At 44.2% G+C, this 26,894-nt stretch overlaps 1 protein-coding gene across 7 annotated transcripts in view; it reads right to left on the bottom strand.

Moving 5' to 3' along the window:
• The window catches only part of SYCP2 (synaptonemal complex protein 2), a 109,747-nt gene that overhangs the window by 77,329 nt on the left and 5,524 nt on the right, over window positions 1-26,894 (bottom strand). For 3 of the 7 annotated variants that reach the window (XM_075011708.1, XM_075011710.1, XM_075011714.1), the window contains exons 2-8: window positions 23,626-23,908; window positions 22,017-22,062; window positions 19,799-19,939; window positions 13,511-13,639; window positions 12,516-12,620; window positions 10,218-10,242; window positions 8,554-8,639 (exon numbers count right to left, since the gene is read on the bottom strand). In XM_075011708.1, coding sequence (XP_074867809.1) covers window positions 8,554-8,639; window positions 10,218-10,242; window positions 12,516-12,620; window positions 13,511-13,639; window positions 19,799-19,939; window positions 22,017-22,040 — 510 coding nt within the window. In that variant the 5' untranslated portion in view covers window positions 22,041-22,062; window positions 23,626-23,908. Of the gene's footprint in view, window positions 1-8,553; window positions 8,640-10,217; window positions 10,243-12,515; window positions 12,621-13,510; window positions 13,640-19,798; window positions 19,940-22,016; window positions 22,063-23,625; window positions 23,909-26,894 lie in introns of those variants that run through there. The other 4 variants (XM_075011709.1, XM_075011711.1, XM_075011712.1 and 1 more) reach the window with 4 other exon arrangements.

Genomic DNA, 26,894 nt, shown 5'->3' with positions numbered 1-26,894 from the left:
GAATGCTTTCGCCAATACGCACAGGCAGAAATTGTGGAGAGACAGCATTGTTTGCCTCAACCTCAGTCGTGTGGAACGCAATGCCATCCACAGCCTCAGAAACAACCCAGACATTATAATCAAAGAGGCAGATAAAGGAGGAGCTACTGTCATCATGAACAGGTCTGACTACCAGAAGGAGGCTTCCAGACAACTCTCCAATACCAAATTTTACAGGCTACTTTCCTCAGATCCCACTGAGGAATACACTAAGAAACTACACCATCTGCCCAGGACACTCCCTACACAAGGACAAGAACGGATTTATACCAACACACCTCTAGAGCCCTGTCCGGGGCTATTCTACCTACTACCCAAGATCCGCAAACCTGGAAATCCTGGACGCCCCATCATCTCGGGCATTGGCACTCTCACTGAAGGACTGTCTGGTTATGTGGACTCTGTCCTCAGACCCTATGCCACCAGCACTCCCAGCTATCTCCGAGACACCACTGACTTCCTGAGAAAACTGCAAGACATTGATGACCTACGAGAAAACACTATCCTAGCCACCATGGATGTAGAGGCTCTCTATATCAGCATCCCACACAAAGGTGGAATACATGCTGTCTGGAACAGTATCCCTGATGATGCTACAGCACATCTGATGGCTGAGCTTTGTAACTTTATCCTCACACACAACTATTTCAGCTTTGGCGACGACATATACCTTCAAATCAGCGGCACAGCTATGGGTACCCGCATGGCCCTTCAATATGCCAATATTTTCATGGCTGACCTGGAACAGCGCTTCCTTAGCTCTCGTCCACTAACACCCTGTCTCTACTTATGCTACACTGATGACATCTTCATCATCTGGACCCATGGGAAGGAGAGTCTGGAGGAATCCCACCGGAACTTCAACAACTTTCACTCCAACATCAACCTCACCCTGGAACGGTCCACACAGGAGATCCACTTCCTGGACACCACGGTGCTAATACACGATGGCCACATCAATACCACCCCGTAGCGTAAACCTACTGACCGCTACGCCTACCTTCAGGCCTCCAGCTTCCATCCCAGACACACCACACGATCCATTGTCTACAGCCAAGCACTAAGATATAACCGCATTTGCTCCAACCCCTCCGACAGAGACAAACACCTACAGGATCTCTACCAAGCATTCTTGAAACTGCAATACCCACCTGAGGAAGTGAAAAAACAGATCAACAGAGCCCGACGTGTGCCACAAAGCCTCTTACTACAGGACAAGCCCAAGAGAGAAACCAACAGAACACCACTAGCCATCACCTACAGTCCTCAGCTAAAACCTGTACAGCGCATCATCAGGGATTTACAACCCATCCTGGACAATGATCCCCCACTGTCACAGGCCTTGGGAGGCAGACCAGTCCTTGCCCACAGACAACCTGTCAACCGGAAGCAAATCCTAACCAGCAACTATACACCGCACCACAGTCACTCTAACTCAGGGACCCATCCATGCAACAAACCTCGTTGCTAGCTCTGCCCACATATCTACACCAGCAACACCATTACAGGACCTAACCAGATCAGCCACACCATCGTGGGTTCATTCAGCTGCACATCTACCAATATAATTTGTGCCATCATGTGCCAGCAATGCCCCTCTGCTATATACATCAGACAAACTGGACAGTCTCTACGTAAAAGAATAAACGCACACAAATCAGACATCAGAAATGGCAATATACAAAAACCCGTAGGAGAGCACTTCAATCTCCCACGCCACACAGTAGCAGACTTAAAAGTAGCTATCCTACAGCAAAGAAATTTCAGGACCAGACTCCAAAGAGAAATTTCTGAGCTACAATTCATCCGCAAATTCGATGCCCTCAGCTCTGGCTTAAACAAAGACTGCGAATGGCTGGCTAAATACAGAAGCAGCTTCCCCTCCCTTGGTGTTCACACCTCCAGATCAACTGCTGGTAGTAAGCCCCACCCTTGCTGACTGAGCTATCCTTGTTATCCCCACCCTGGCTCTGGCTTATTTATACCTGGCCCTGCAGATTTCCAAGACCAGCATCTGATGTAGTGAGTCTGTGCTCACGAAAGCTCATGCTCAAAACTTTTCTGTTAGTTTATAAGGTGCCACAGGACCCTTTGTTGCTGTTACAGATCCAGACTAACACGGCTACCCCTCTGATACTTGCACTCGGAAAGTGACTGATGACACTTGAGCTCTTGCAGAGTAGGTCATTAATGCCGGGGTTGAAACCTTGGCTGAGTCATAACAAGACCTGATGCACACTGTGATCCAGAAAGAGATGTGTTGGGAAGTCCTTTCAATGAATATCCATGGGGAATTTCAGAAGGGTTTTTTGTGCTCAATATAGAAACCCAAGGTGTCCCTGATATCTAGCATCTGAAGCCTGCATGCTCTATTATTGGCATACGGCTTGGGGAAGAACACTAGCTGGAAAATGTCCTGCTTCATATGAAATTGAGAGAGAACCTTACGGAGAAATGCAGAGTGCAAACACAGTTGTACCTTGTCTTTATTTAACAAACAAACAAGAGGGTAGAGATGTCAGCACCTTGAGTTTGGAGACACTTTGGCTGAGGTGATGGAGACAAGAAAAGCTACCTTTCAAGATAGGTAGAGCAAGGAACAGGTCACCTTAAGTTTAAAGGGAGGGCCCCATAACCCTGGCAAGAATTGAAGTCCCAAGGCGGGGAGAAACTGCCTCACCTGAAGATATAGTTTATCCAGTTCCTTGAAGAAGCAGCCTAAAAACCAACCTAACCACTACCCCTGGGTGAAATGCAGAGATAGTGACCAAAGGATGCATGATTGAAGAGGTTGCCAATCTCTGCCATTTCCAGTTCAGCAGTTATTACAAAACAAATGTGATTGAGGCTTGTGGTGGAGGAGTATTCTTCTGCATACACCAAATCGAGAATCGCTTCCATTTTGCTTCCCAGTAGGACTTTCTGAACTGATTTGGAGAATTGCTGCTCAGACCTGCTTAACCATGGAGCTTTCACAACACAAGACGGAGAGACTCCAGGTTGGGATTTCTTAATGGGCAGTAGTCTTGCATGATGAGGACTGAAAACAGTGGGGGATGGGAGGGCTATGATCTCTCCATCAAGAGCTCCAACACAATGGTGAACTTGTATTGGTGGAGTCATGCCAGTGCTATACGGATTAACAATGCCTTGTGCTGGCATACTTTGAGGTGGATTCTATGTATAAAAGGGATGAGCAAGAACAGAACAGAGCAAGTGATTCACCCATGAGAGGTGAAACGTATCTGTGAGGGAACCCAGGCGGTCACTCAGGAAGGAGCAGAATTGTTGACACTTCCTGTTACTCCATGTCACAAATAGGGTCAAGTGGGAAGTGCCCCACTCTGGAAGATGTTCAAAAGGACACCTGCTTTGCGGGAATATTCGTGTCCACTGAATGAGCAGCTGAGCCTATCTGCTAACTCATTCTGAGTTCCTAGCAGGTATAATGCCTACAGGTGGATAGAATGTGTGACATAGAAGTCCCACAGCTTGAGGCCTTCCTGACACAGGGGAGGGGAAATGAGCACCATCCTGTATGTTTAGTGAGAACATTGCTATGGTGTTTTCCATCAATGGGTGAGCCTGGACCATCTGACACATCAGACAGACTACCTTCAGCTCTCTTATGTCGATATGTAACAATAGTTCTGCTTGGGACCATATGCTCTGTCTCTAGATGGTGCCAAGGTATGCCCCCTATCAAAGATGCAAGGCGTCCAAGACTAACTGAATGAAGGGTTGCCATTTGGCAAAGCGTACTTCAGTACAGACCACTTGTGACTGCAGCCACCAACTGAGGGAGCCTAGAACTTGGGGGCGGGTAGGCAGCATGACTATTCTTTTCAGTGAGTTCCAACCGGTCCTGTACACCTGCACCAGCCATGCTTGGCAGGAGCAGAGACACAATCTGGTGCACTGGACCACAACTGCATATTGCCATATGCCACATCAGGTTCATGCAATTTCTGGTGGTGCTTGTGGGGAATCAGAGAGGCTCTCAGTAATGTCCCTGAGAGCTTTGAAGTGAGGCTCAGGCAACGATGCCCTGGCTTGCATAGACTCAAGGCGAGAGTCCACAAATTCTATTCTGTGCACTAGAATCAGATGACCTGGGCACATTCAGAACAAGGATAAACTTGAGAAAGATGGCACGAATGAGGGGCCCACATTCCTCTACTTGTACTTGCAATTTGGTCTTGATGAGCCAGTCATCCAGGTCTGGGAAGACTTGACGTTTGTGGAGGAAGACTGCCACAAATGCAAAGCATTTTGTGAATACCTGAGGGGCTGTTGAAAGTCTAAATAGGAGCACTGCAACTAGTAGTACTGGGCACTGATCACAAACTGGAGAAATTATCTGTGGACTGAGACAATGGAGTTAGGGATATATGCATCCTTCAAGTTGAGGGTTGTATACCAGTATACCAGTTCTAGGAAAGGAATGATGGAAGCCAGTGTAATCATGCTAAACTTTGCTTTCTTTATGAATGAGTTGAGGTCTTTTAGATCTATGACGGGCCTGAGCCCACCCTTGGGGATGAGGAAATATCAGCAGGAAAACTTTTTCCTGGAGGAACCTCCTCCTCTATCTCTCTGCAAGCAAGGAGCACTTGCACCTCCTGTAAAAGAAGTTGCTCATGAGAAGAATCCCTAAAGAAGGACAGAGAAGGAGAGTGGGAGGGAACAGAATTGGATCGAATATCTTAACCCTACAATGTTAAAGACCCAGGAATCTGAGGGACAGTAGGGCTACGTCTACACGTGCCCCAAACTTTGAAATGGCCACGCAAATGGCCATTTCGAAGCGTACTAATGAAGCGCTGAAATGCATATTCAGCGCTTCATTAGCATGCGGGCAGCAGCGGCGCTTCGAAATTGACGCGGCTCGCCTCCGCGCGGCTCGTCCAGACGGGACTCCTTTTCGAAAGGACCCCGCCTACTTCGAAGTCCCCTTATTCCCATCAGCTCATGGGTATGACCAAGGATGCGTATCAGTCCATCTCCTGGTTCCTTCTCCCCATTTTGTGAACTGTCTATCCCACTTCTAGGCTGTGTCTACACGTGCCCCAAACTTCGAAATGGCCACGCAAATGGCCATTTTGAAGCGTACTAATGAAGCGCTGAAATGCATATTCAGCGCTTCATTAGCATGCGGGCAGCAGCGGCGCTTCGAAATTGACGCGGCTCGCCTCCGCGCGGCTCGTCCAGACGGGGCTCCTTTTCGAAAGGACCCCGCCTACTTCGAAGTCCCCTTATTCCCATCAGCTCATGGGAATAAGGGGACTTCGAAGTAGGCGGGGTCCTTTCGAAAAGGAGCCCCGTCTGGACGAGCCGCGCGGAGGCGAGCCGCGTCAATTTCGAAGCGCCGCTGCTGCCCGCATGCTAATGAAGCGCTGAATATGCATTTCAGCGCTTCATTAGTACGCTTCAAAATGGCCATTTGCGTGGCCATTTCGAAGTTTGGGGCACGTGTAGACACAGCCTAGAAGTGGGATAGACAGTTCACAAAATGGGGAGAAGGAACCAGGAGATGGACTGATACGCATCCTTGGTCATACCTTCAAAAGTAAGGTTTAGGGCCATGGGGCTGTTTGGATGAACTGTAGCCCTGGTCAGAGGAGGATATGTCTCCTTCTATTCCTGCCCCACCTCAAGTTGAAGCACTGTCTGTTGCTCCCTGAGTAGAAGCATGAGAGATGTCAGGGCGTGAAGGTCTTCTTTTGTGAAGGGGAGTTGTGGATCCCTAGGGATTTAAGGGTTACCTTAGAATCCTTCAGACTGTGCAATTCCAAGTCCATCTGCTCTGCAAACAGACCAGCTCAAGCACAAAGGAGGTCCTGCCTGATGTTCTGGAAACCTGGATTCATGAACTTCTGCACAAGGTAATTACAACGGCTATAACTTGTGTAACAGAGTCTGCAGAGTCCAGGGCAACTACCTTATGCTCCTTTAAGATCACAGTGAACTTTCAGTAGGAGTTTGCAGGCAACAACTCTTGGAACTTGTACAGGGAAGACCCAGAGTTATAAGTGTACTGGCTGATCACTGTGTTTGTTGGCAATGCAAAGCTGGAGCCCTCCCACTCCCAATCAAATATACCAAAGAGGTCCAGCTTTTGACCTCTTTGGCCTCTGCTGTCGGACCTGGCTGCCCTTTTCACTCCTTTAACCTTGGCAGTATCCACCATGAACACCAGGCTAGGAACAGGTGAAGAGATGTTCATACCTTCTTCTGTGGGACAAAACACTGGCGTTCCACCACTTTTGATGTTGGTAGGACAGAGGTGGGCTCCTATTGCATCTAGGTCATATGTCTTTGTAATGGCTGGGGGCCTCCCTAGATGGACCCTCTGAAGCTGGTATTGCACCCATTGGGTGTGAGTCCTTTGTGACATCCTCAGCATGCATATATAGGTTCTGTGCCACCCAGCAAATGACATGCTGATGGGCCCTGGTAGTCTTTATGGGCAGAGAGGTGGTTGTCCCTGCCAATGGCTTGCTGGACAAGGAAGAAGACAATGCCCAGGGCAAGATCAGGTCCTCTTCTCCTTCTGGCTCTGTAGTGGCCACCAGGGCAGTTTGTGGTGCCTCTGCCATTAGTGTCTCTTTTGTAGCACCCATCTGTGGGTAAGCTTGCCCCAGGTCTGTTTCTTTGGAAGCAACCTTAACCCTTGGATCTTGAGACACCACTGCAGCTGATGGTGTCCAGCAGGGTACCAAGGACAACAAAGCAATCCATGAACCTTGCCCCGGGCCTGATGATAGGACCACAGGGCTCAGAAGGGGCACTGCACTGGTCTCTGTAACTGGGGAGGCCAGAACACCTGAGGCATTGGCTTGGGTATGCTAATTCTGGAGCATTACCGGGATCTGGAGCAATTCCAAATCCAGATCGTAGTCCGATGTGGACCATAGTGAAGTGGTTCTTGATAGTGCTTGGGAGTGGTGCTGCAGCAATGACCAATCATTATAGGCTTGTCCCACTGTCTGATGGGGGGCAGTGTCAACATCATTGCCATAACAGCAGCCATCAATGGTGCCATCACAGGTTGTGGGCCCAGAGATGGCACGGAAATCAGATCTAGGTCTATGCCCTCCAAGACATCTGACACCTAACTGTCAACCCATGCCAGACTTGACAGCTCATTCTAGATGGCCAGAGTCAACAGCTGTGGGACTTGCAGGCTAGTTTTAGGGTGTCCTGTGGACACTCCTGCTGGCATGCCATGTCAGCAAGTGGCCATCTGCCTTCTTCTCCTTATGGTGCCGCACATTGGTGATTGGTCTTGGTGTCAAACAGCAGTGCCAATAGTTCTCACCAAATTCCTTCATGGGTGCTGATGGATTATGCATTGATGCCAGTGCACTGTACACCAAAGCTGCACATGCTTAACTGCAGATGCAGTGCCAATTACATTAGGAGGCGCTTCCCCTGAGAATTCCTCTCCTCATTTGTTCTTGACTTAAATCCCATGCAAATCTAGCAGTTCTCCACGTGATGACCCTCCCCAGGACAGAAATCATGTAGATCACCATATGGAATAAGCTGCAGGCATTTCTCACAGGGCTTAAAACCCTGACACCAAGGCATGCTCTGGTCCAGGGAAAGAGAAACAAGGCAGATTCCCCCACCTATCAATATATTGGTAAATAAAATTCAACTAACTAAAACTTAACCATTTTATAACATCTATTGAAAAAGACCGCTGTAAGCAAGACCAAACTACTCCAACATCCACCACTGGCAACAACTAGAAGAGCAGGCAACGGATCAGTAGGGACTTATATACACTGTCATAAATGCTCTAATCCAGGGTGCTCCACAGCCAACTGAACAGGTAATGTTAGAGGAAAACCATATGAGAATCATGCACACAACATGTGCATATCTAACTGAAATGGATATGAGCAAGCACTTGAAAAACAAGAAAAATTACATGCAATTTTTATAGATTCAGCAAATATGGGCAATCTATATCCATAGGAAAGGCTGTGCTTTTGAAAATGTAATCCTTAATGGAGAATGTCTTTCTATAAAAGGTAATTATTTTATAACAGTTTCCTACCTAAAAAATAAACTCCTATTAAAGTCAATGGCAAAAATCCCCACTAATTTCAACAGGAGCACAATTTCACCCAAGATATTTTATTAACACAAAAACCTACTATGCAAAATACTGTATACTACAAATACAATGTATTCTTATTTTAAAGATATTATATCTAGCTATTGCAATACAGTGTGTTGTTTTTTGTACTTGTATTTGATACTTATCGTTATAGCATTTTTATCACAAATAGCATATTTTATACTTTATTGCCAAAAGTAGAAATTTTCGTTTAGCAAGTAAACTTTTGTACATACATAGAGACAGATGGTTCACTAAATATTTCCACAAATAGTTTTTTCCTTCTCCTTTACACAACATCCATTTCGTTAAATTACTAAGGACATTGACAAAATTCTGTTAAATGTCTATTAATAAATAGGGTTGGTTAAATTGTATTTTACCTCTTGATGAATATGAATATTGATTCTTACATCAACAACAAGGGCACATATTCTCAATATAAAGCTTTCTAGTGTTTGTTTTTTACCTAATCAATTAAGAAAAAAAAGTTAAAAAGCAGTTTATCCATGAATTGAGAGGTTCTACACATATTAGTTTTTCAACAGAATTCACAAGTCTAGCTTCATTATATATTTCAAATGGTTTTATTTACGAAGGAATCAATCCATCTTAACACTTTCCAAAGTCTCGTATGACTGCTGATATTTAGTGCACAAACATCCTAAATTTAACATATGGCAATGAAAATGAAAAAAGAATGACTGCATACCTTAAAATGAGATTCCATGAGCTGTCATCTGTACAGATGCAACTGTAGATATGCTCTTGCTCAGAACCTCTTAAGTAGCAATGGGCCATGCCTAAACTGTGCATGTCTTCCACCCATGGACATAAATGGCAGATTGACCACAACCCAAAATATTTTAAATACAGAATGCAATCCAGGGCCTTTGGAATAAGGGCCTTCACAATGTCAGGGTTTTTGAGCTATCAGGCTAAGTATCTTTTTCCATTTGCTCCCTAATGTGGAGTAGGATCTTTTGTACTAGAAGTGGTATAGAATGAATAGACATTTGGAGAAAATAAGTACCCTTGTCTCAGCCAACATGGAGACATCAGGATTAGTATCATTACATCCTGCCTGATCTTGTACATCACTCAGGATATCAAGGGGATCAGAAGCAACCTAAGCTCTTGGATATTAAGACCAATATAGCTGATGGTGTTCAACAGGGTACTGAGGACACCTAACCAGTCCATGATCTTGATCTCATGGTATGAGGAAAATTCTTTTGTTCTAGGGCTCATACTAGCCCTAGAACAAAAGGCTGGACATTCCGCATTGTCATTTCTACCAAACCATTCTATAAGTGAATTGCCCCACTGGCGAAATATTGGTTTGATGATGGAGCTAACTACTTGTAGAAGAAAAATATTCTAAAGGGTAGCAGCCCACACCACTAGCTCCCTCTCAATGTCTTGAGTGGTATAAGGAAAAAAAGACTGTTGCAGACATTCTGCCCTTCCTGACCTTGGGGAGGGAAGACACAAGGATATGCATGGCACGAGTGTGGCTTATGTGAAAGATTGTGATCTCACCCACAGTGAGAGATCCTCATGGATACATACTTAAAAAAGAATGTGCTTATTAGAAGCTATAGCAATTTAACAAATATCATGCCTATTTGACAGAACACAATTCAATATGTACATGGTTCAGTCATGATCACACTGGAGAACATCATCAACACACTGGGGGTGCATCTACACTAGGAACTAATTTTTGAAGTTAACTTTGAAGTTAGGCACTACTCTGAAGTAGCCAGCAGAGAGTCTACACACATTTTCCCTTATTTCAAAGTTAACTTTGACGTAGGCAGCCCAACTTCGAAGTCCTTAGTGCTCTACTTCAAAGTTTAACTTCGAAGTAGGGTGTGTGTGAAGTAAGCAACTTCAAAGTTATTTTTATAGTGTAGACACAGCCTGTCTCAAAGATCAGATCCTTTGGCAGTAATATAAAATACACTTTAATTAATGATCAATCAAAAAGTGGATACGATTAGAAAACTAATAATAGCATCTTAAGTACTTTTTTTATACTTACCTTCACTGTTGGCATCATGTGTAAGCTGCAATTAAATAAGAATAAGAATATATAAACATAATAATATGTAGTGTCCATAGACCTAAAAATATCCAATCTACTTTCAGATAGTATAGTTTTCTCCCTCAACTAAAACATTTATGCTATTTTAGTATGTATGTCAAAAGTACAGAAGAAAAACCTACTGGTGTGTCTATATGTTCAGCTTCTTCCGGAAACGGCACACTAAAGAGCTATCTGGAAGATGTTAATGAGGTACAAATGCAAATTTTCTGTGCCTCATTAACATATTGGCATGTGGTTTGGAGTCCGGAAGAAGCTCTTCTGGACTCAGAAGTACACATGCAGAAGCACAGCCTGCATGGATCTTTTTGGGGAAGAAGGGGCTTCTGTAAGGAGGGTTTCCTTCTGGAAGATTCCCATGGGCTGCATGTCTGTACCTGAACTTTGGAGTCAAGAAGAGCTTCTGCTGGACTCCAAACCACCTGCCAAAACGCTAATGAAGTGCAGAAAATTTTCATCCAAGCCTCATTAGCATCTTCCAGATAGCTCATTAGCATGCCACTTTTGGGAGGAGCAGCATGTGTGGACACAGCCACTGGCACATACCAAAAGTCCATTTAGCCCAGTATTCTGTCTTCTGACATTAGTCGGTCCCAATGGCCCCAGAGGGAATGAACAGTACACATAATCATTGAATGATCTGGCTCCTAATACATCCCCAGCTCATGATACACAGAGAGTAGGGATACTATCCCTTCCCATCCTGAATATTAGCCATCGGTGAACATATCCTCCATGAATTTATATTTTCTTTTTTGAACCCTGTTACAGACTTGGCCTTCACATCCTCTGGCAAAGAGTTTCATGGATTGATTGTGCATTATGTGAAGAAATACCTCCTTTGTTTTAAGTCTACTGCTTATTAATTTGATTTGGTGATAGTGAGGTGTCAAGAAAAGTACATACATCTTCCATATTTACTTTCTTCATGCTAGTCATGATTTTATAGATCTCTATCATACCTTCACTTAATCGTCTCTTTTCCAAACTGAAAAGTCAGTTTTTTAATCTTTCATCATAGGAAAGCTGTTTGATACTAATAATTTTTGTTGACCTTTTCCAAACCTTTCCTGTTGATAATTTCTATGCATTCAAGTGACCACTTCTGTAACTGTGTACCCTACTACATGATTTTTTAGTCTATTCTAATTCCTATACAGAATATACATGTCAATAATTAAATGCCTAATGGTGCAAACATTTATGAACACATTTAATTTTATGAGCGTGAGCATTCCCAATGACTTCATGAAGTAATATGCAGTGATAGAGTAGCTGTGTCAGTCCTAGGATATTAGAGAGATGAGGCGAGTGAGATATTGTTTACTGAATTTGCTCTTTTTTAGGTCTGTGAACAGGTACTCACTGTCACACCCTGAATGTGAGCTAATTACTTATGATAAATGGTCTGTTTGATCTTGTGTTTAGTGTGGCATTCCAAGTGCCATTCTCACACTTGAAGAAGAGCTTTGTGTAGCTCAAAAGCTAGTCTCACCAATAAATTTGGTCCAATAAAAGATATTCCTTAACCACCTGTGTTTCTACATAAATTTAAGCATGTATGAAACTGTTTGCATGATCAAAGCCTCAGAAGCTTAATGGACATGCACTGTTACTACTTTTTGGATAAACTACTAGGATGAAGTAGGGAATTTTGTGCACTAAGCATTATCAGCTCTTTTATTATTAGGCAATGTTTCCTATACAGATGTCGTAATTATATATTAAAGGAAGTATAGAATTTTTTTAAAACAAAAATGAGTTGGTAATCTATTTTTGTAATAAAAACAAATCAGTACAATATTAGCTGAAAAATTAAGTAGGAAAAGAATGTTTGAAACTGACTTTTGCTGTTAAATCACTAATTTTTACAAATACATGCTCAATAGAAGTTGAACCCCTCTAATCTGGAACTCTCTCCTCCAGCAAATTCTGCAATCTGGCATGATTTCAGTGAGCCAGATGACCACTTATCATAGGTATGGCCAAGTTTCCTGTAGTCCCATAAAGTTTGTTTACAGCCACTGGTCCTGGCTCTCAGTGTTCTGTGCTGTTGTTTAGCTGTAATGTCTTCTAAGAGCCCAGTAAGCAGTGAAAGTGTTAATAATGTGCTAGAAAATATTGACCTTCCATCATCCAAAAAATTCTCTTGTCCAGCACCAGTGAAGTCCCAAGGATGCCAGATGAGAGAGGTTCAACCTGTATTTTATAAAATGGATTATGAAATATTTTTACCATCAGAATATCGAAGAAATCTTCAACTAAATTTGTAAGTGCTTGATTTTTTTCATTTCCTCTAAATATCAGAATTTCTTTTGTCTTTTCAAACCATCTAACCATGTAAAGGAGAAAAACACTACTTTTATTATTATAACATGAAGCAAAAAGCATAATTTTATAGTATACATTAGCAGCTAGATTCTTCTATTTTAACAAGTGTTCATATTTCTTAGCAGATTAAAACCACAGCATGCAATTTGGAACTTATACTTAAGAAAATGCCACTGATTTCTACTCAAAGTGATAACTTTTGTTACTGAATACCTCACTTCATGATTTGTACTCATAATAACTATGTGTCCAGTTTTGTGCTGCTATTGTTTACACAAAAAATGAGAGATTACAAGGCTATCTATACGAAGAGTCATTCTATCACCATCCATCTTGTCGTTCTGTTTTCTGAAAGCAACTGAGAAACAAGCTGACAGCAAACATTTTCTAAATTGTGGACTCTGTATGATTGGAGATTTTTAAGAACCAGTTATAAAAGCACCGGTCAGGGATGGTCTCAGTGACACTTGATCATGCTGTGAGTGCAGGGGACTGGACATGATGACTTCTCATGGTTTCTTCCAGTTCTGTGATTCTATCTTTTGAAAACTTAAAGCGTTTTTTGTTTTTTTGTTCTCTCAGTCAAAAAATACAGGGTTCCTAATTTAGCTAGGACCAAAGCTCATATGAAATATCAATCATTATTATATTAATTCTATCATAATAAAATTATTAATTTTTACATTATTTACAAAGACTTCAGTGTGCTGTATCAGCATCCTCTACAAGACATAATTTGTTGTATAATATTTATAAGTGATTAGCCATTTATTTTGTTCTTTTAATCATTTCTGAATTAACAAAATTTGACAATCTTGACAAAATATTTGCATATTAAGCAACGCATAGCATGATACTTGCTATATTAATAATGCAATATATGTTTTTGTTATACTTATCTTTTCAACAAGACTGCATTTTATCATTGCTGGAAGTCCACCTCCACCTGGTATGACAATACTTTTACCATATTTCTGAAGAGAATTTAGCAAAGTTGAAACATTATTTACTTCTTGTCTGTCAAGTTCCTAAAATTGTAATACCAACAGGAGCTTCAGTGTATAGCATAAAGCAATCTTTACTTCATTAAGCAAAAATCAATGTTTTTGTGTTCTCATAAATTGTTACATATACTTGGATAATATTTCTCTTTCAAGTAGTTGGAGAGGAAGAGAAAAAATTGATGTTAAATGTTGGACAACCGCCCCAAATTATTCAGTTGTAATCTGTACCCTAGCTTTCATTACTACTGTTTACCACTGGAGATCATTAGAGGTATCTAATTTTAGTGCTATAGAAAGTAACATACCAAATAAAATCTAAGGCTAAACTACATATTTTCGAGTAGTTCGTTGAGGTTCATTCTCGAAGAATTAGAGGTCACTAATCTTAATGAATGCATACATGAAAAATGAGAGAATCACTTCACCTCTAGAACAAAAAAAATCTAAAAAGGAACAAGAAAAACATTTCTTGTTTCAAACAAAATTCATTTGTTTGAACAGAAAAAAAAAAAGTCACAGTAATTGTTAAAATCCTTCAAAACACTAAAAATATTTTCTTTCCTGAAATAGATTACTGACATTCTTCAAGTTCTATGTTTATGCTAATGCTATTCTATTATGCTTAGGTTTGTATAAATAACATATACTAAATTTAAACTTTTTTTAAAACTAGCATTTCTAACATAGAACTACTGAATATGAGGACTAGTGACATTAAAGTGATACATACAAGACCACACTGCAATGCCATTGTAAACCTCTCTGAATGTAATACTATTTCTAAATAGTCTTGAACGTAACACTAAAAGATATGATTGTTGTGTAATTTATTTAGTGCTTATAACTGCCAGGAAAGAAGTAGGTCATCATTACAGAAGAACCACCATGTAAAAAACAGGAAGTCCTCTAGTACCTTAATGAATAACAAACTGTCGTGTTATCCACTCAAATATTCAAATGCAATACTGTGGTCATACAGAAAGGACTTTTTAAATAAAAACAAAGCAAAAAAAAACACTAGTAGCATGAACTAGGCATGTTTTACTAGGTTGCTGACTATATACAAGCATAACACTGCAGTTAAAAAAGCCTATATTCTTGTAGCAACACAGATTGCATGAAAAATGTAATTATGAAATTTCTTCTGAATAGATTAAACAAATCTCTTATATACATAATCTGAAAGGTTAATTAGTAGCTTTAGAAGCAGTACAACTCTATTGTTGTAATTAATCATTGTTAAATTGTAGCATTAAGCCAGGCTTATTGAGGAAGTGTAGAATCATGTTGCCATTGAGTGAGGTCAGGGAAACGCAATACTTCCTTGAGCTCAGAGAAGAGTACACACTGCATCATTCTTTCAGGCTTCATCAACACTACAGCAATCTTTGGTGAGAAGACTTTTTCTAGAAGAGATTTTCTGGAAAGTCTTCTTTTAAAAGATCACCTCTACACACCAAAAGTAGCCACAAAGCCCTGGCCACTCTTTTGAATGGGTCACAAAATGCTGCGGAAGGGGTCACATGGCCAGCAAGCCCTTCCAGGAGCTCAAGCCATGCACTACCTTAAAGCCCCCTCCCAATCACCCCTCCTGGCACACGCTGAGGCCTGTCTTTCTGCACACAGCTTTGCAGAGCCTGTACACAGCCCTGCAGCCCGGCCCTCAGAGTCATGGGCCCACACAAGCCCAAAGCTGTATGCACACCCTGGCTGGGCTGCTGGCCAACTTCCTTACCGCCGTGTTACACCTCTTCTGGCGGCTGAGCCCTGTTCTTGGGGCCCCCAACTCACCATGGCCCCAGCTGCACAACCCCTGGGCCAGCCGACACCTCTGGAGCTACCTGACTAGCTCCGACTTGTGGGGCCATCTGGTCCTGGGTGAGTGGGATGATGCACGGTGGCTGCAGAATTTCCGTATGAAGGATGAAACCTTCATGGAGCTCTACACTGGCTCACTTCCACTCTCCAATGCCAGGACAGCCGCATGCATCTCACTCTGACCATGGAGAAGCATGTGGCCATTGCCATTTGGAAGCGCACCACCCCGGATAGCTACCACTCTGTGGGGCAGCAGTTTGGGGTGGGCAAGTCAACCATTGGGGCTGTCCTCCTTGAGGTAAGGCATGCTCTGCTCACTGGCCTGGCACAGGAAAGAAGTGGGAGGGGACTGCCAGGCAAGGGAGACCCTCGGGGGCCAGAGCAGGATGCAAGGGGGTGGAGCAGGGAGGCCTAACCCAGGGGACCATGACAGCCCGCTTATGCGGGCCTGCTGCCAGGGGGACAGCCTCGCGGTGGGAGATGGGGTGCCTGGAGAACCTGGTGGGTAAGGAGCGGGTAAGGGAGCCTACTGGGGCCAGAGGCACCACTTCATGTGTTCACAGTGTGCTCGATCTCCATCTCCTACAGACTGTGACAGCAATCAACCAAGTGCTGTTCCGGAGGCTCATCCGCATTGGAGATCTGGTTGTGGCTATTGTGGGGTTTGCTGCTCTCATCTTTTGTGCAATCAGTGGGACCCATATCACAATCTGAGCCTCAGACCACAGCACTAGCTGATACATTTACCACAAGGACTACCATTCAGTGGTGCTGCAGGCCCTGATGGAGCTTAGGGGCTGGTTCATGGACACCTCCATAGGCTGGTCAGGTAGGGCCCACAACATGCAGTTCTTCCACAATTCCAGCATCTGCCAGAGGATGGAGGCTTGGGTCTAAATCCCCTAGCAGGAGCTCATGCTTGGGGATGTCACCATGCCCGGGGATGTCACCATGCCCCTATGTATGGTGGGCGACATGGCCTACTCCCTACAGCCCTAGCTTATGCAGCCATACATGGACCACCCCAGTCCCACCCAGGAGCTGTTCAACAGCCCTCTCAACTATGCACGCTATCCCATCAAGTGTGCCTTCTTCTGCCTGAAGGAGTGATTCCACTGCCTCCTCACACACCTTGACGTTGGGGTGCACAGTCCCCCAGGCTGTGGGTACCTGCTGTGCCCTCCATGACCTTGTCATGGTCAAGGAAGAGACTTTCCTCGTGGGGTGGATGACTGAGGCTGGCCCTGGGTACAAGCAGCCCCCCCGTGGTCCCCAACCATCAGGCCCACCACGTCAGGCTCCAGATCCGGGAAGCCCAGCAGGAAGCTTTCACCCTAACCCTAACCCACCCCTGTTAATAACAAAGGATATGGGGGTGCAGAAAAATAAAACTATCTACTGGAACAAATGTAAATTTTTGGAAATGTTAAACCATGCCACAAACTATTTATAGGGGCAAATGGGGGAAACTATATACACTGGGAGGGTGCAAGGAGAGAAGGCAGGGACGCTGCCATGGTGGGGCCCACCAAGGCTAGGATTCAGGTGGTGAGGCCCCACAAGGCACTAGGGGGAAGATCAGGAGTGGGCAGGGCAGCAGGGGTAGTTCACTTCATGACCCGACTTCATGGACAGGGCTGGCTGGCCCCATGTGAGGTGAGGCTGTCCTGACCCTCAGATGATGCACCCGCAATTTTGGAAGGGGCAGAAAGACAAAAACATCAGTCCTGCAGCCAAGCCCAGAGTGCCATTCCCCCATGCCCCAATGGCAGGAGTCCCCACCTGCAGGCTGAGGGACAGGAATGTCCCAGGAGTGGTGACATGTGTCCTGCACCATGGTCCCTGCTGCACATGGACTCTACAGTGCGTTGGGGATGGGGTTGATTGTTGTGGGCCACGGCTCTCCCTGCCCCGGGGAACAGGCTAGTGGGAAAGCAGGGGCACCTGGACATCCTGGGGTCCCCACATGGGTGGCGGATGACCCAGGTGCAGCCTGGCCCCTCCTGTGCCCCCCCCGCACCCACACGCACGCAGCTCACAGCACTGTCCACAGGGGTTGGTGATAAGCATCACCTACGCGCATGCCCACATGCTAGGGGTGCACTCCTCAGTGGGGTTTCTAGGGTCAGGCTGTTGCCCATGTATCTGGCATGCCTTGGGCCATGGTAGGGGCTAGTGCCCACCCTACCACACCCCAAGATGTGTGATACACCAGGCACTTACCAGAGGGTCTGTCAATAATGTCCAGCAATGGAGATGACGTGGCTGGACAAGCCCAAGGGCACTGCAACCACAAGGATTCCATCCTTGCTGTCCACAGACTGGGCCTCAGAATCCAACTCCGGCTCCATGGCCTGGCTGGAGGCTCCAGGCTGGTCCCCTTCCAGGCCTGGCTCCCCCTCCAGTGAAGCAGGGGGATCCTCAGCTGCCGTGTTTAGGACAGCATGGGGTGGGGAGCTGAACTCGCCAGTGAGCATGCCATGGAGTTCCCTATAGAAGGGGCAGGTGATCAGCCCTGCCCCATAGCACCTAGCAGTGTCCCTGGCTTGGACACAGCCCTGGTACAGTTCTTTAATCTTGGAGTGCACCTGCTCCAAGTTCTGGGTAGAGTGGCCTCAGGTGGTGAGCCATATGTGGGGTCATTGCACTTCTTGTAGGTGGTGGTGCGGAGGACGTTCTCTTCATGTCAGAGGTCCAGCAAGTCCCACAGCTCTGGCTCTGTCCATGAGAGCACCCTCTACGTTGTGGCTGCGGCGGAACCCTGGGACCCCTCAGCTTGCTTCCTGGGGGACCCTTGGGGGTTGCAGGGCAGCTGGCTGTCAGCCGTGGTGAGAATCAGCATTTCATGGGATGGCTGAGAGCTTCCTGCAACAGGGTATGCAGGGTTCCCTGAGCCATTAAAGTGGCTGGACTCAGGGAGCAGAGCTCTGCTAGCGCTGGCCAGAGTGTCTCTGCACTCCATCCGGCTGATGCCATGGAGGACCCCTCTTTCGAATGACTGGCCCACAGAGCACCTACACACACTTTTTTCTGAAAGATTCTTTCAAAAAAGGACACTCAACCTGATTTGGGAGCAGAAAAGGGACTCTAAAAGAAGCGCTGTACTTTTTCTTTATTTCAGACAAAGTGCATTTTGTGTATAAACGCTCCGTGAATTCTTTCAAAAAAGGCCTGGATTTTTGAAAGAACTTGCTAGTGTAAACATGGCCAAAGAGTGTAAAACATGTCTTTCTTTCTACACCACACCATGCCCCAATCTCCTCTCAGTCATCTCTGCAGATTAGAGACTGGAGACTAGCCCACAAAGAATGCAGGAGTGCTTGGCCTCTACACAGCAATTATTATTATTATTATGAAGCACTCAATATCCTCTCTGTGTTTACACAGGCACACTGACTTCTAGATGAAAAAAAATGCAGGACAGAACATTTAGGCTATATCTCGACTGCAGGTGTCTGTCAACAAAACTTCTGTCAACAGAGCATGCATCCAGACCACAGTTCTCTCAGAAGAGATCTGCTGGTTGGAAGCATTCTTTTGATATTCCCTTCACTTTGTTCCAGAAGGAAGAAGGGATGTCTTGACAGAGGAATTTTTTTTCTGACATTTGACCCTGTGTGAATGAGCCAAATGTCGGAAAAGCCTCTCCCAACAGAATTGTCAGCCAAAGATAGCAAATGCATTGCGCAACTTGCCTATCTTTTGCTGACAGTTTTCAGCAACTCAGACATAGCCTTGGTGGCTCTCTTAAGTAAAAGGGGCTATTTTTTTAATAAAGAACTCACCAGCTGCCCTTCAGGCATTTAATTAATTCGGCAGATTATTTAAAAATTACTTCACACCAAGCAGCTCCCATTACTGAATAAGCATATTCTCAGTGGGAGCTTCTGGACGTTGAGCTCTCTTGGAATCTGATCCTACCTATGAAGGCAGAGGACTTTAACAATCTGCCCTGGGTTCTCTGCTGAAATCAAATTGAAAAGGGAACAGAGTGATCTCTTTAGGAGCTTTGGGTATACAAGGAGCATAAGACTGTGCCCTCAGATAAGTAGAGATGGTGGAAGAATATTAAGAAAAGTAATACATATAAAAAGTGACACCTACCAACCAAAGGTGAAAAATGATAGGGCACATAGATCAATGTACTGAAATAACAAAAATCAGAGTAGTAGATAATAACAAATATTTCATTCTCTGAAGGAAATATTAAATTTGGAACACTTTCAAACCCAGAGTTTTGAGGTCTATTATTTTTCAGCTCTCCACTGAGCTGCTGGTATAATCCAGAACATCCCACCTAATGTTTCTTGCAATATTTCACAAGCCATAATAGCATGAAAGTTTTTGAAACAAAAAGCAAATTACCCGGCACATAAGTTTGTCAAATTTGTTGAAAAACTGTTTGCTGCACTTATGAGAGATATTGTCAGAGTCACCTATTTGCAGAAATTGTTCTAATGGCTGGAAGTTATTTTTCCTTGTTGCATCATCTATGCATTTTTCCAACTGCCAAAGAAAACAAAAAAATAACCATATCACTGTATGTTGAGACTGTATATTACTTTAATAAAGTCTGATACAAATAATTCAACATACTCATTTTCAAGATACTTAGCCAACAATGAGGTGCATTTTCATACTAATATGACAATATTGAAATATGTGGAAAAGTGCATTATAGAACACTTACTTTGCAAGATTGGTGTATGAGTGAAGAGAAAAAGACAACAGTTGATAGACACTGGTCACTGCCACTTATTATTAGACTAATATGAAATAAAATCAGACAAAACCTATTATTGATTTAAATAAGCAATGCCCTGATCTTCCTACCACTGAAGTCAACAGCAAATATCCACTAATTTCCAATACAGCAACACTGGGGCCCCACACTGTTCTACTTCCTTACAGTTATTCTTTGAAAATATAATGAAACCCTATTTGTGTTCAACACAATAACTGTAGGAAAATAAGACAATAACTGTTAGTAACATTCACAAAGTACAATGTTAGTACTTCAACTTCTTGGACAGTGCTAAAAATCCACATTTTGAAATGATGCCATAGAACTAACTATGTAGTGTCTTTAACATTAAATATAGGGCACCATCCCAACAACAAAAACTTATGAGCAATTTTATACTTGTGAATAACCTCATTAAGTTCTAACATAATGCTGTTAAAAGTTGAACATGTAAAGAAAAATGCATTTTTCCTAGTATTCCAAAAGTACATGGAATTCACTTCACTATCCAGATGACTAACATTAATTAAGTACTTATGTGTCTGCAGGAGCAGGCATGTAGAATCAGTGGACTGTATAACTATGATGTTCTATCAATAGCATTATTGATTTAGTACCATCAGAATTCTATGCATTGTCTGTATATATCATATCAAAATACCTGATATTTCTGAATATAAAATAATGATTTCCCAAAAAGATAGTTTCAAGCTGAAAATAAAATTCCCTCAAAGCTTATAAAAATAATACAAGTTTTTAAAACATTGTATACAACGTTATTTTAGCTGTGTTGGTCCTGGTATAGTAGAGAGAGACAGGCTCTCCACTAGACAGTTCTGTTAACAAAACTCATGGAGTGTCCACATTACAAAGGCATTCTGTCTACAGGAAATCGACGGAATGCAGCGCATCTGTTGATAGCATTCTGCAGTGCCCCCATGAGGCAGAACACTTTCTCAACAGATCTCTGTCAACAGAAAGCCAGTGTGGACATTCCGGGGGTCTTCTGTCGACAGACGGGGCTTCTGGGAAAACAGGCAGCCCCGTCCACTGTACTTCTGGTTGACCATTTTGTTGAGAGAGCAGCCCGACAGAGTAGATTGCCTTTTTGATCCACTTTGCAGTCTGGTCATGATTTGTCGATAGAAGTTTTGTTGGATAATATCTTCCAACAGTAACTTCTGTCAATGGATTGCTCAAGTGTAGACAGCTGCAGAGAGTGAATTAATATATTGTTCTGGAGCAAATTCTGTTAATGAGAGATGAGGTAAATGCTTTTTAGTTACATAGTGCTCTTCCTTAGGAAATCTCTCTCATCTACCTCATCTCTTTTTAAATTATTGCCATTACACCACACGATTTATTTCAGTGTACCCATCCTTTTCAAAAAAAAAAAGTGTTTGGAAAAAAGCATCTTAATTTTGGGGTATTTTCCATGGTTGTTGTGGATAATGATTTTTTTGAAAAGGAACACGAACAATAAATAGCAAAACAAGCTTACTTTAATGTTTCAGATGCCAACAAATACCTGAGACATTCTTCAAATTTTCAAACTGTTTCTTTTTCCTATTTTGTTACATTGTAAGATATTTGGGGAAAGGAACTAGAGTTCTTGACTTAATAGCCTATGTTTTTCTGTTAATATGCATGCAGTATTGCACAGTTGTCAAACAATTGAATACCAAAATATTTTTTAAAAATCTGATGAATTTGGGGGTTAATGAGATTAATGAAATGTAAATCTTTACTTGTAATTAAGACGGAGAAAAGATAGTAAATTAATTTAAACTAGCACCTAATACCCAGTAAACACTGTTTTCCTACCTTACAAATACATACCTGCACCTCACGTCCAGCTGACATTTTGGAAACTTCACATAATCAGCTGTGCAACAAAGGAACAAAATGTCACAGAAAAAATGCAAATTAAATTAAAATGAATTTTCTTGTACACCTTGCAATTGATTTGAGAAGCATGGTTTAATTTTTCACCAGAAAGTACATTAGAATTTTTAGTGGGGCACTACCAGAAGTTTTTTGTTTTATCAGAGACCAACCCAGTGCCCAATGAAGTCAGTAGCAAAAATCATGTTGATGTCAATGGGCACAAAATCAAGTAGCAACACTGCACCTAAAGCCTAGATTATTTCTAGTATTCAAATCATTCTTTGATTATCTTAATGAATTTTCAGCTACAGATTGCACTTCCTTGGTGCGGCATGGTTGGGACCTAACAGGTCCCAAATGACAGAATTTGTTGAACCACGGAATATCCAGGGCTTCTGCCCTGGGCAGCCTCAGTCTCCTGCACCCTGGGTACTTCAGGCTTCCTGGGGACGCTGGGAGCTCTGACCTCAGCCATTTGCTGCAGCAGGGAGCTCCCACAGGGAGGGGCTCTGCCTCCTACCCCTTGTGCTGCAGCAGGGTGGGCAGGAGTTCAGGCTCCAGACTTGGCCAGGCTGTTTGCCACTGCTCTGGCCCCAGACCCAGGATGCTCTTTGGGAATTATTTGCTGGGTTCCACCAATCCTGCCGGACTACAGATGTTGCCAGACAAGAAAGCACCATATTTAAGAGGTGCAACCTGTAGTTTCATTGGTTGCATTTTACTTTTAGAAACCTCACATCCAGTAAGTCTTTATTAGCAAGCAAAAATTACGTGCTTTTGAAAAAGAGCAGGTATGTATTGGTGGAATCCAGCAAAATAACCCAAAAGACCCACCCCCTCAAGTGGCTTAGGGTCACTAATCCAGATATCAACAGCTGCAAAACACTGAGCTGAGAACTCCACACAGTGTGCTTGGCTCCAAGGAATGTTTTGGCAACTTAAGTCCTTCCTCTCTTTTTCCCATTGGAACAGCACAGACAGCACAAATGCAATCTTCAGCGTACAGCTCTGCTTACATGACTCAAACCTGCCCTCTCCAAAGGGGTCAAATTCCTCGCAGGAGATGGGATCCGCAACCACTGATGTGTGGTTTTGAAGCAAAGGTACACCTTTGACCTTGTTCACTGAACCCTTCAGCTCCCCACCGAGACTGTCAGAACTGGGGTCAACTAGGGAAAGGCCACTACAAATTCCTTCTGCAGAGGAACCCCTTTTTATGCTACCTCAGTGGTGAGTCCGAGGAGCAGCATGCCCTCCAGGTCGGGAGAGCCAAAATCCTCACAGATTGATGACAAATATTTGATCCCTACTGAGGCCTGTGGAGGCTAAAGCTCCCCCGCCCCCAAGCAGCTGTTGAGCCTCAGGTCTAGTTAATGAATGGCCCCTCTGCCCCCAGATCACTGAGGGACTACATATATTCCCTGACAACATCTCCAGGCCCGGTCAGGCACCCGTCCCATTCCCTGAGGTGAGAAATCCGATTCCTAGACCTATGGTCCCACTCGGAGCGACCTGCCCCACCGTCATATGCCCAGTGGCTGAGAGGAGAGTCTGCCCCTACCTGGTTACCTCACCGGTCCCCGGCGTCGGGGGGGCCCTGAAGGGGCAGTCGGGAACACAGCGCTCTCCGCGTCCTCGTACAGACAGACACAACTGTCGTCAACACCTTGTCAGCAAAGCAAAAAGGGCGCCAGAGTCTCTCAGCCAATCACTTTCACTTGCTCAGAGGAAAAGCTCCTAGCCAATCGCCTGCCGCGCTATGTCTTGGCAGCCAATTAGCTTCGGAGGTGCCGCGCCAAGGGCGGGGATATTGCTGCCACTCGCTGTCTTCAGGTGCGCACCTGCTGGCGAGACGGGCAGCGCGGTGTAGTGGCTGGCTTTGTGGCGCAGCGCAGCGCAGCGCGGGGGAACCACCTCAGAGCCTAGGCTAGCTCTAATTAACTGACTCCAGCTTGTTCCGGCCCCCCCAGAGACTCCTCTCCACGAGCCGCAGCACTGCCCCTTAGTGCCTCTTTCCGCTCCCGCAGACTCCTCTTCAGGAGCCCCGGTCTCTGCGGGTCCTAAGCCGCTCACTGCCTGAAGCTGGGAGGAGTCTGCTATGAGCCTTCTCTCTGAGGCAGCTGAGTCTCCCCAAAGAGACAGGAGACGGCTAGACGAGCCATAGTTCTGACCTAACATGGCCGCTGTTTATCCTTCCTCACAAGCTCTCTTGTTGCATCCCTCTGCCCCCCCTCAGTCCTTTTGTGCTTCCCCGAGACCCCTTTTTGTGTGATGCCCCACCATTAATTCCCCCCTTTCCTTCAGTATCGCATGAACCGTCTCATATACCATCTTCCCCATCACAAAACCATTATTTGCTCTAAACTTTTCCATCCATGTACAGAATTTTTCTGTGTGGGATAATTTTTATGTGCACAGAGGTATGTATGAATGTGCAGCACCAATAGAAATGTAAAAACTAGCTGTGGGCATGCTGTAAATCAGCTGGGGTGGCATTTGAATTTCTCCTGAACAGCCACATAAGCGCACACCTTACAGGGAATACTGCACACCACTTTCCTCTTGTGCCCCTTCAATGATTCCTCCTCTGGCACTTCTGCATCGTGATTTTCTCCTTGACATCTCTGAAGCTAAAGAGATCAATATTTGTGTTCCAGAAGCCACTCTCCAAAGTGCCAGAGATTATACACCAATTTGTTGCCCATCCTGAAAACGTAAGCAGCCATGTATACATAGAAGTCTCTTGGTATTGTCTGTGATTACTGTGGGCCCATCTCCTTACTGAAATGTGTCTAGCTAGTGTGAGTGAAAGATCAAATTAAGGTGATGTTATATATAGCAATGACTAAATATCAGAATCAGAGCTGAAAATAAGGTGGTGCACCACTCCAGTAAGAACTGGCTGCACTCTGGAAATAGGCAGCTGGAGCATTTGAGCCAGCTGGTGCACTCCGCTCTGCTACAGGCTGGCACTGGCAAGAGCAGCCAAGTGAGGCAGACAGGAGTGAAAAGGGCCAGCTACAGGCACAATGTAGGGAAGGTGTGCATGCTCCTAGCTGGGCTACTGGGAAGGGCTGGCGGTGTCCCCCATCTGGCTATGGTGGCCTGGCCCCAGCCCTGTTCTGGCCGTGGTGAGGGTTGTGGCTGCAGTGATCCTGGTCTGGCTGCCATCTGAAAGGGGCAATTCTGTAGCAGGTCCTGCAGTTCAGCCCCCATCTGCTGCGGGAAGGGCTTACAGCAGCCCCCTTCTGGCTATGGTGGCCTGGCCCAACTCCTACCACAGTGGGGATGGCGCAGTCCTGGCCCAGCCCTTGTCTGTTCTCAGTGACCTTGATCTGGGACTGGCCCTTGGTCCAGCTGTATTTGCCTGGCTGTGGTAGCGCCAGCCAGGTAAATTAATGTGGCCACAGAGTCGCTCCCCCTCACTCCCACCCCCTGCCCTAACTCCTGTGGCCCCCATACCCCAACCCTCTCTCCTAAACCTCTCATACACTTCAACCCTAATACCTATACTCCCCACCTCTTCAGACCCCACCTTGCACCCCACCACACACTCTAAGCCCCCTGCACTCCACCGCACACTTAAATTTCTTAGAGGTATGTCTTATCACAGCCTGCCCCTGAGTCCACCCCTTCCCAGTTGTGATGGTACAATACCTGTAAGAAATGTAAGTTATTTTCACTGGAGTGAAAGTAAGTAGCAGTTGAAGGCTATTTCAACAAGACTCAAACTGTCTTGTAAGAAGGTGGCTGGTCTCATGATGCTGATTCATTTCCCTTGTTTTTAGGTCCTAAATAGTAATAAAGACTGCTAAAATATATTAAATACTTCCTTAGGGTTTCCTACATAAACAGTTGCTATAACTGCTTCAGCAATGCTGTGATTATGAATGGGAAGAGAGGTGATCTACATGATTGCAAAGGAGAGGGAAAGTGCTCCATGGGATGATTTTATTAACATGTGTTCCACACCAAGAAAAAGTTTGAACCACCCATCCAATTCTTTCTAGGAGTAAAATAGACTATCTAGGTTGAGACACAAGGAATGCATTGTAGTCCACTGGAGTTCCAAAGATTAGTACATCAAAAAAGTTTTAATTGGCAAGGAACAAATGTTTACAAAAATTTTTAACTTCCAATGTTTACATAAGTTAAATGGATAATCAGAAATTAATAACCCAGCCAATGAATAAATAAGTTCTAATGCGTTCATCAGAGACAATGAAAGTGCAGAGCAGGTAGTTTGTAAATGGAAACAGAGCCTTCAGACTTTTACTGACAATTACAGTCATATAATAGAGAGGAAATTGCATGGTGTCTTCATCAAGAGGCTATAGACTCTGACTTTTGTGGCACAATTGCAAACATAGGACAAAGCTCAGCATTTGGGGATAAAATAATCTCACACAAAACTCTGCCTCTTATATAGCATTTTTTATAAGTGGATCTTAAAGCATTTTGTAAAGGAAGTATTACTGCACTTAACAGGTGAAGAAACTGAGGCATGAGAGGTGAATATCACCCAGCAGTCCAGTGCAGAGAAGAGAAGCAACATCTTCAAAAGTCCAGTTCAGTGTTCATTCCAGTAGGCCACACTGCACTCCCCATCATACAATGCTAGTCTGACTAGTAGATTCCCTTTTAGAGGTTATAAAACAGCTTTCACTCCTAGAGGATGCAGCAGTGCAAGAGTATCCCCTGGGTGAAGAAGGGAAATTCAGTAGGAGAAAATCAACTTTAATGATAGGGAAGCATACAGTCATTGTATGAGGGCCTCCAAGGCTATGTCTACACTAGCAGCATCTGTCTTCAGAAGCTACTGTCGGAAGA

Source organism: Carettochelys insculpta, chromosome 17 (genome assembly GCF_033958435.1).
Source record: "Carettochelys insculpta isolate YL-2023 chromosome 17, ASM3395843v1, whole genome shotgun sequence".
In the NCBI taxonomy this organism is placed as follows: domain Eukaryota; kingdom Metazoa; phylum Chordata; order Testudines; family Carettochelyidae; genus Carettochelys; species Carettochelys insculpta.
This window is presented reverse-complemented; position numbering and strand designations above follow the sequence as displayed.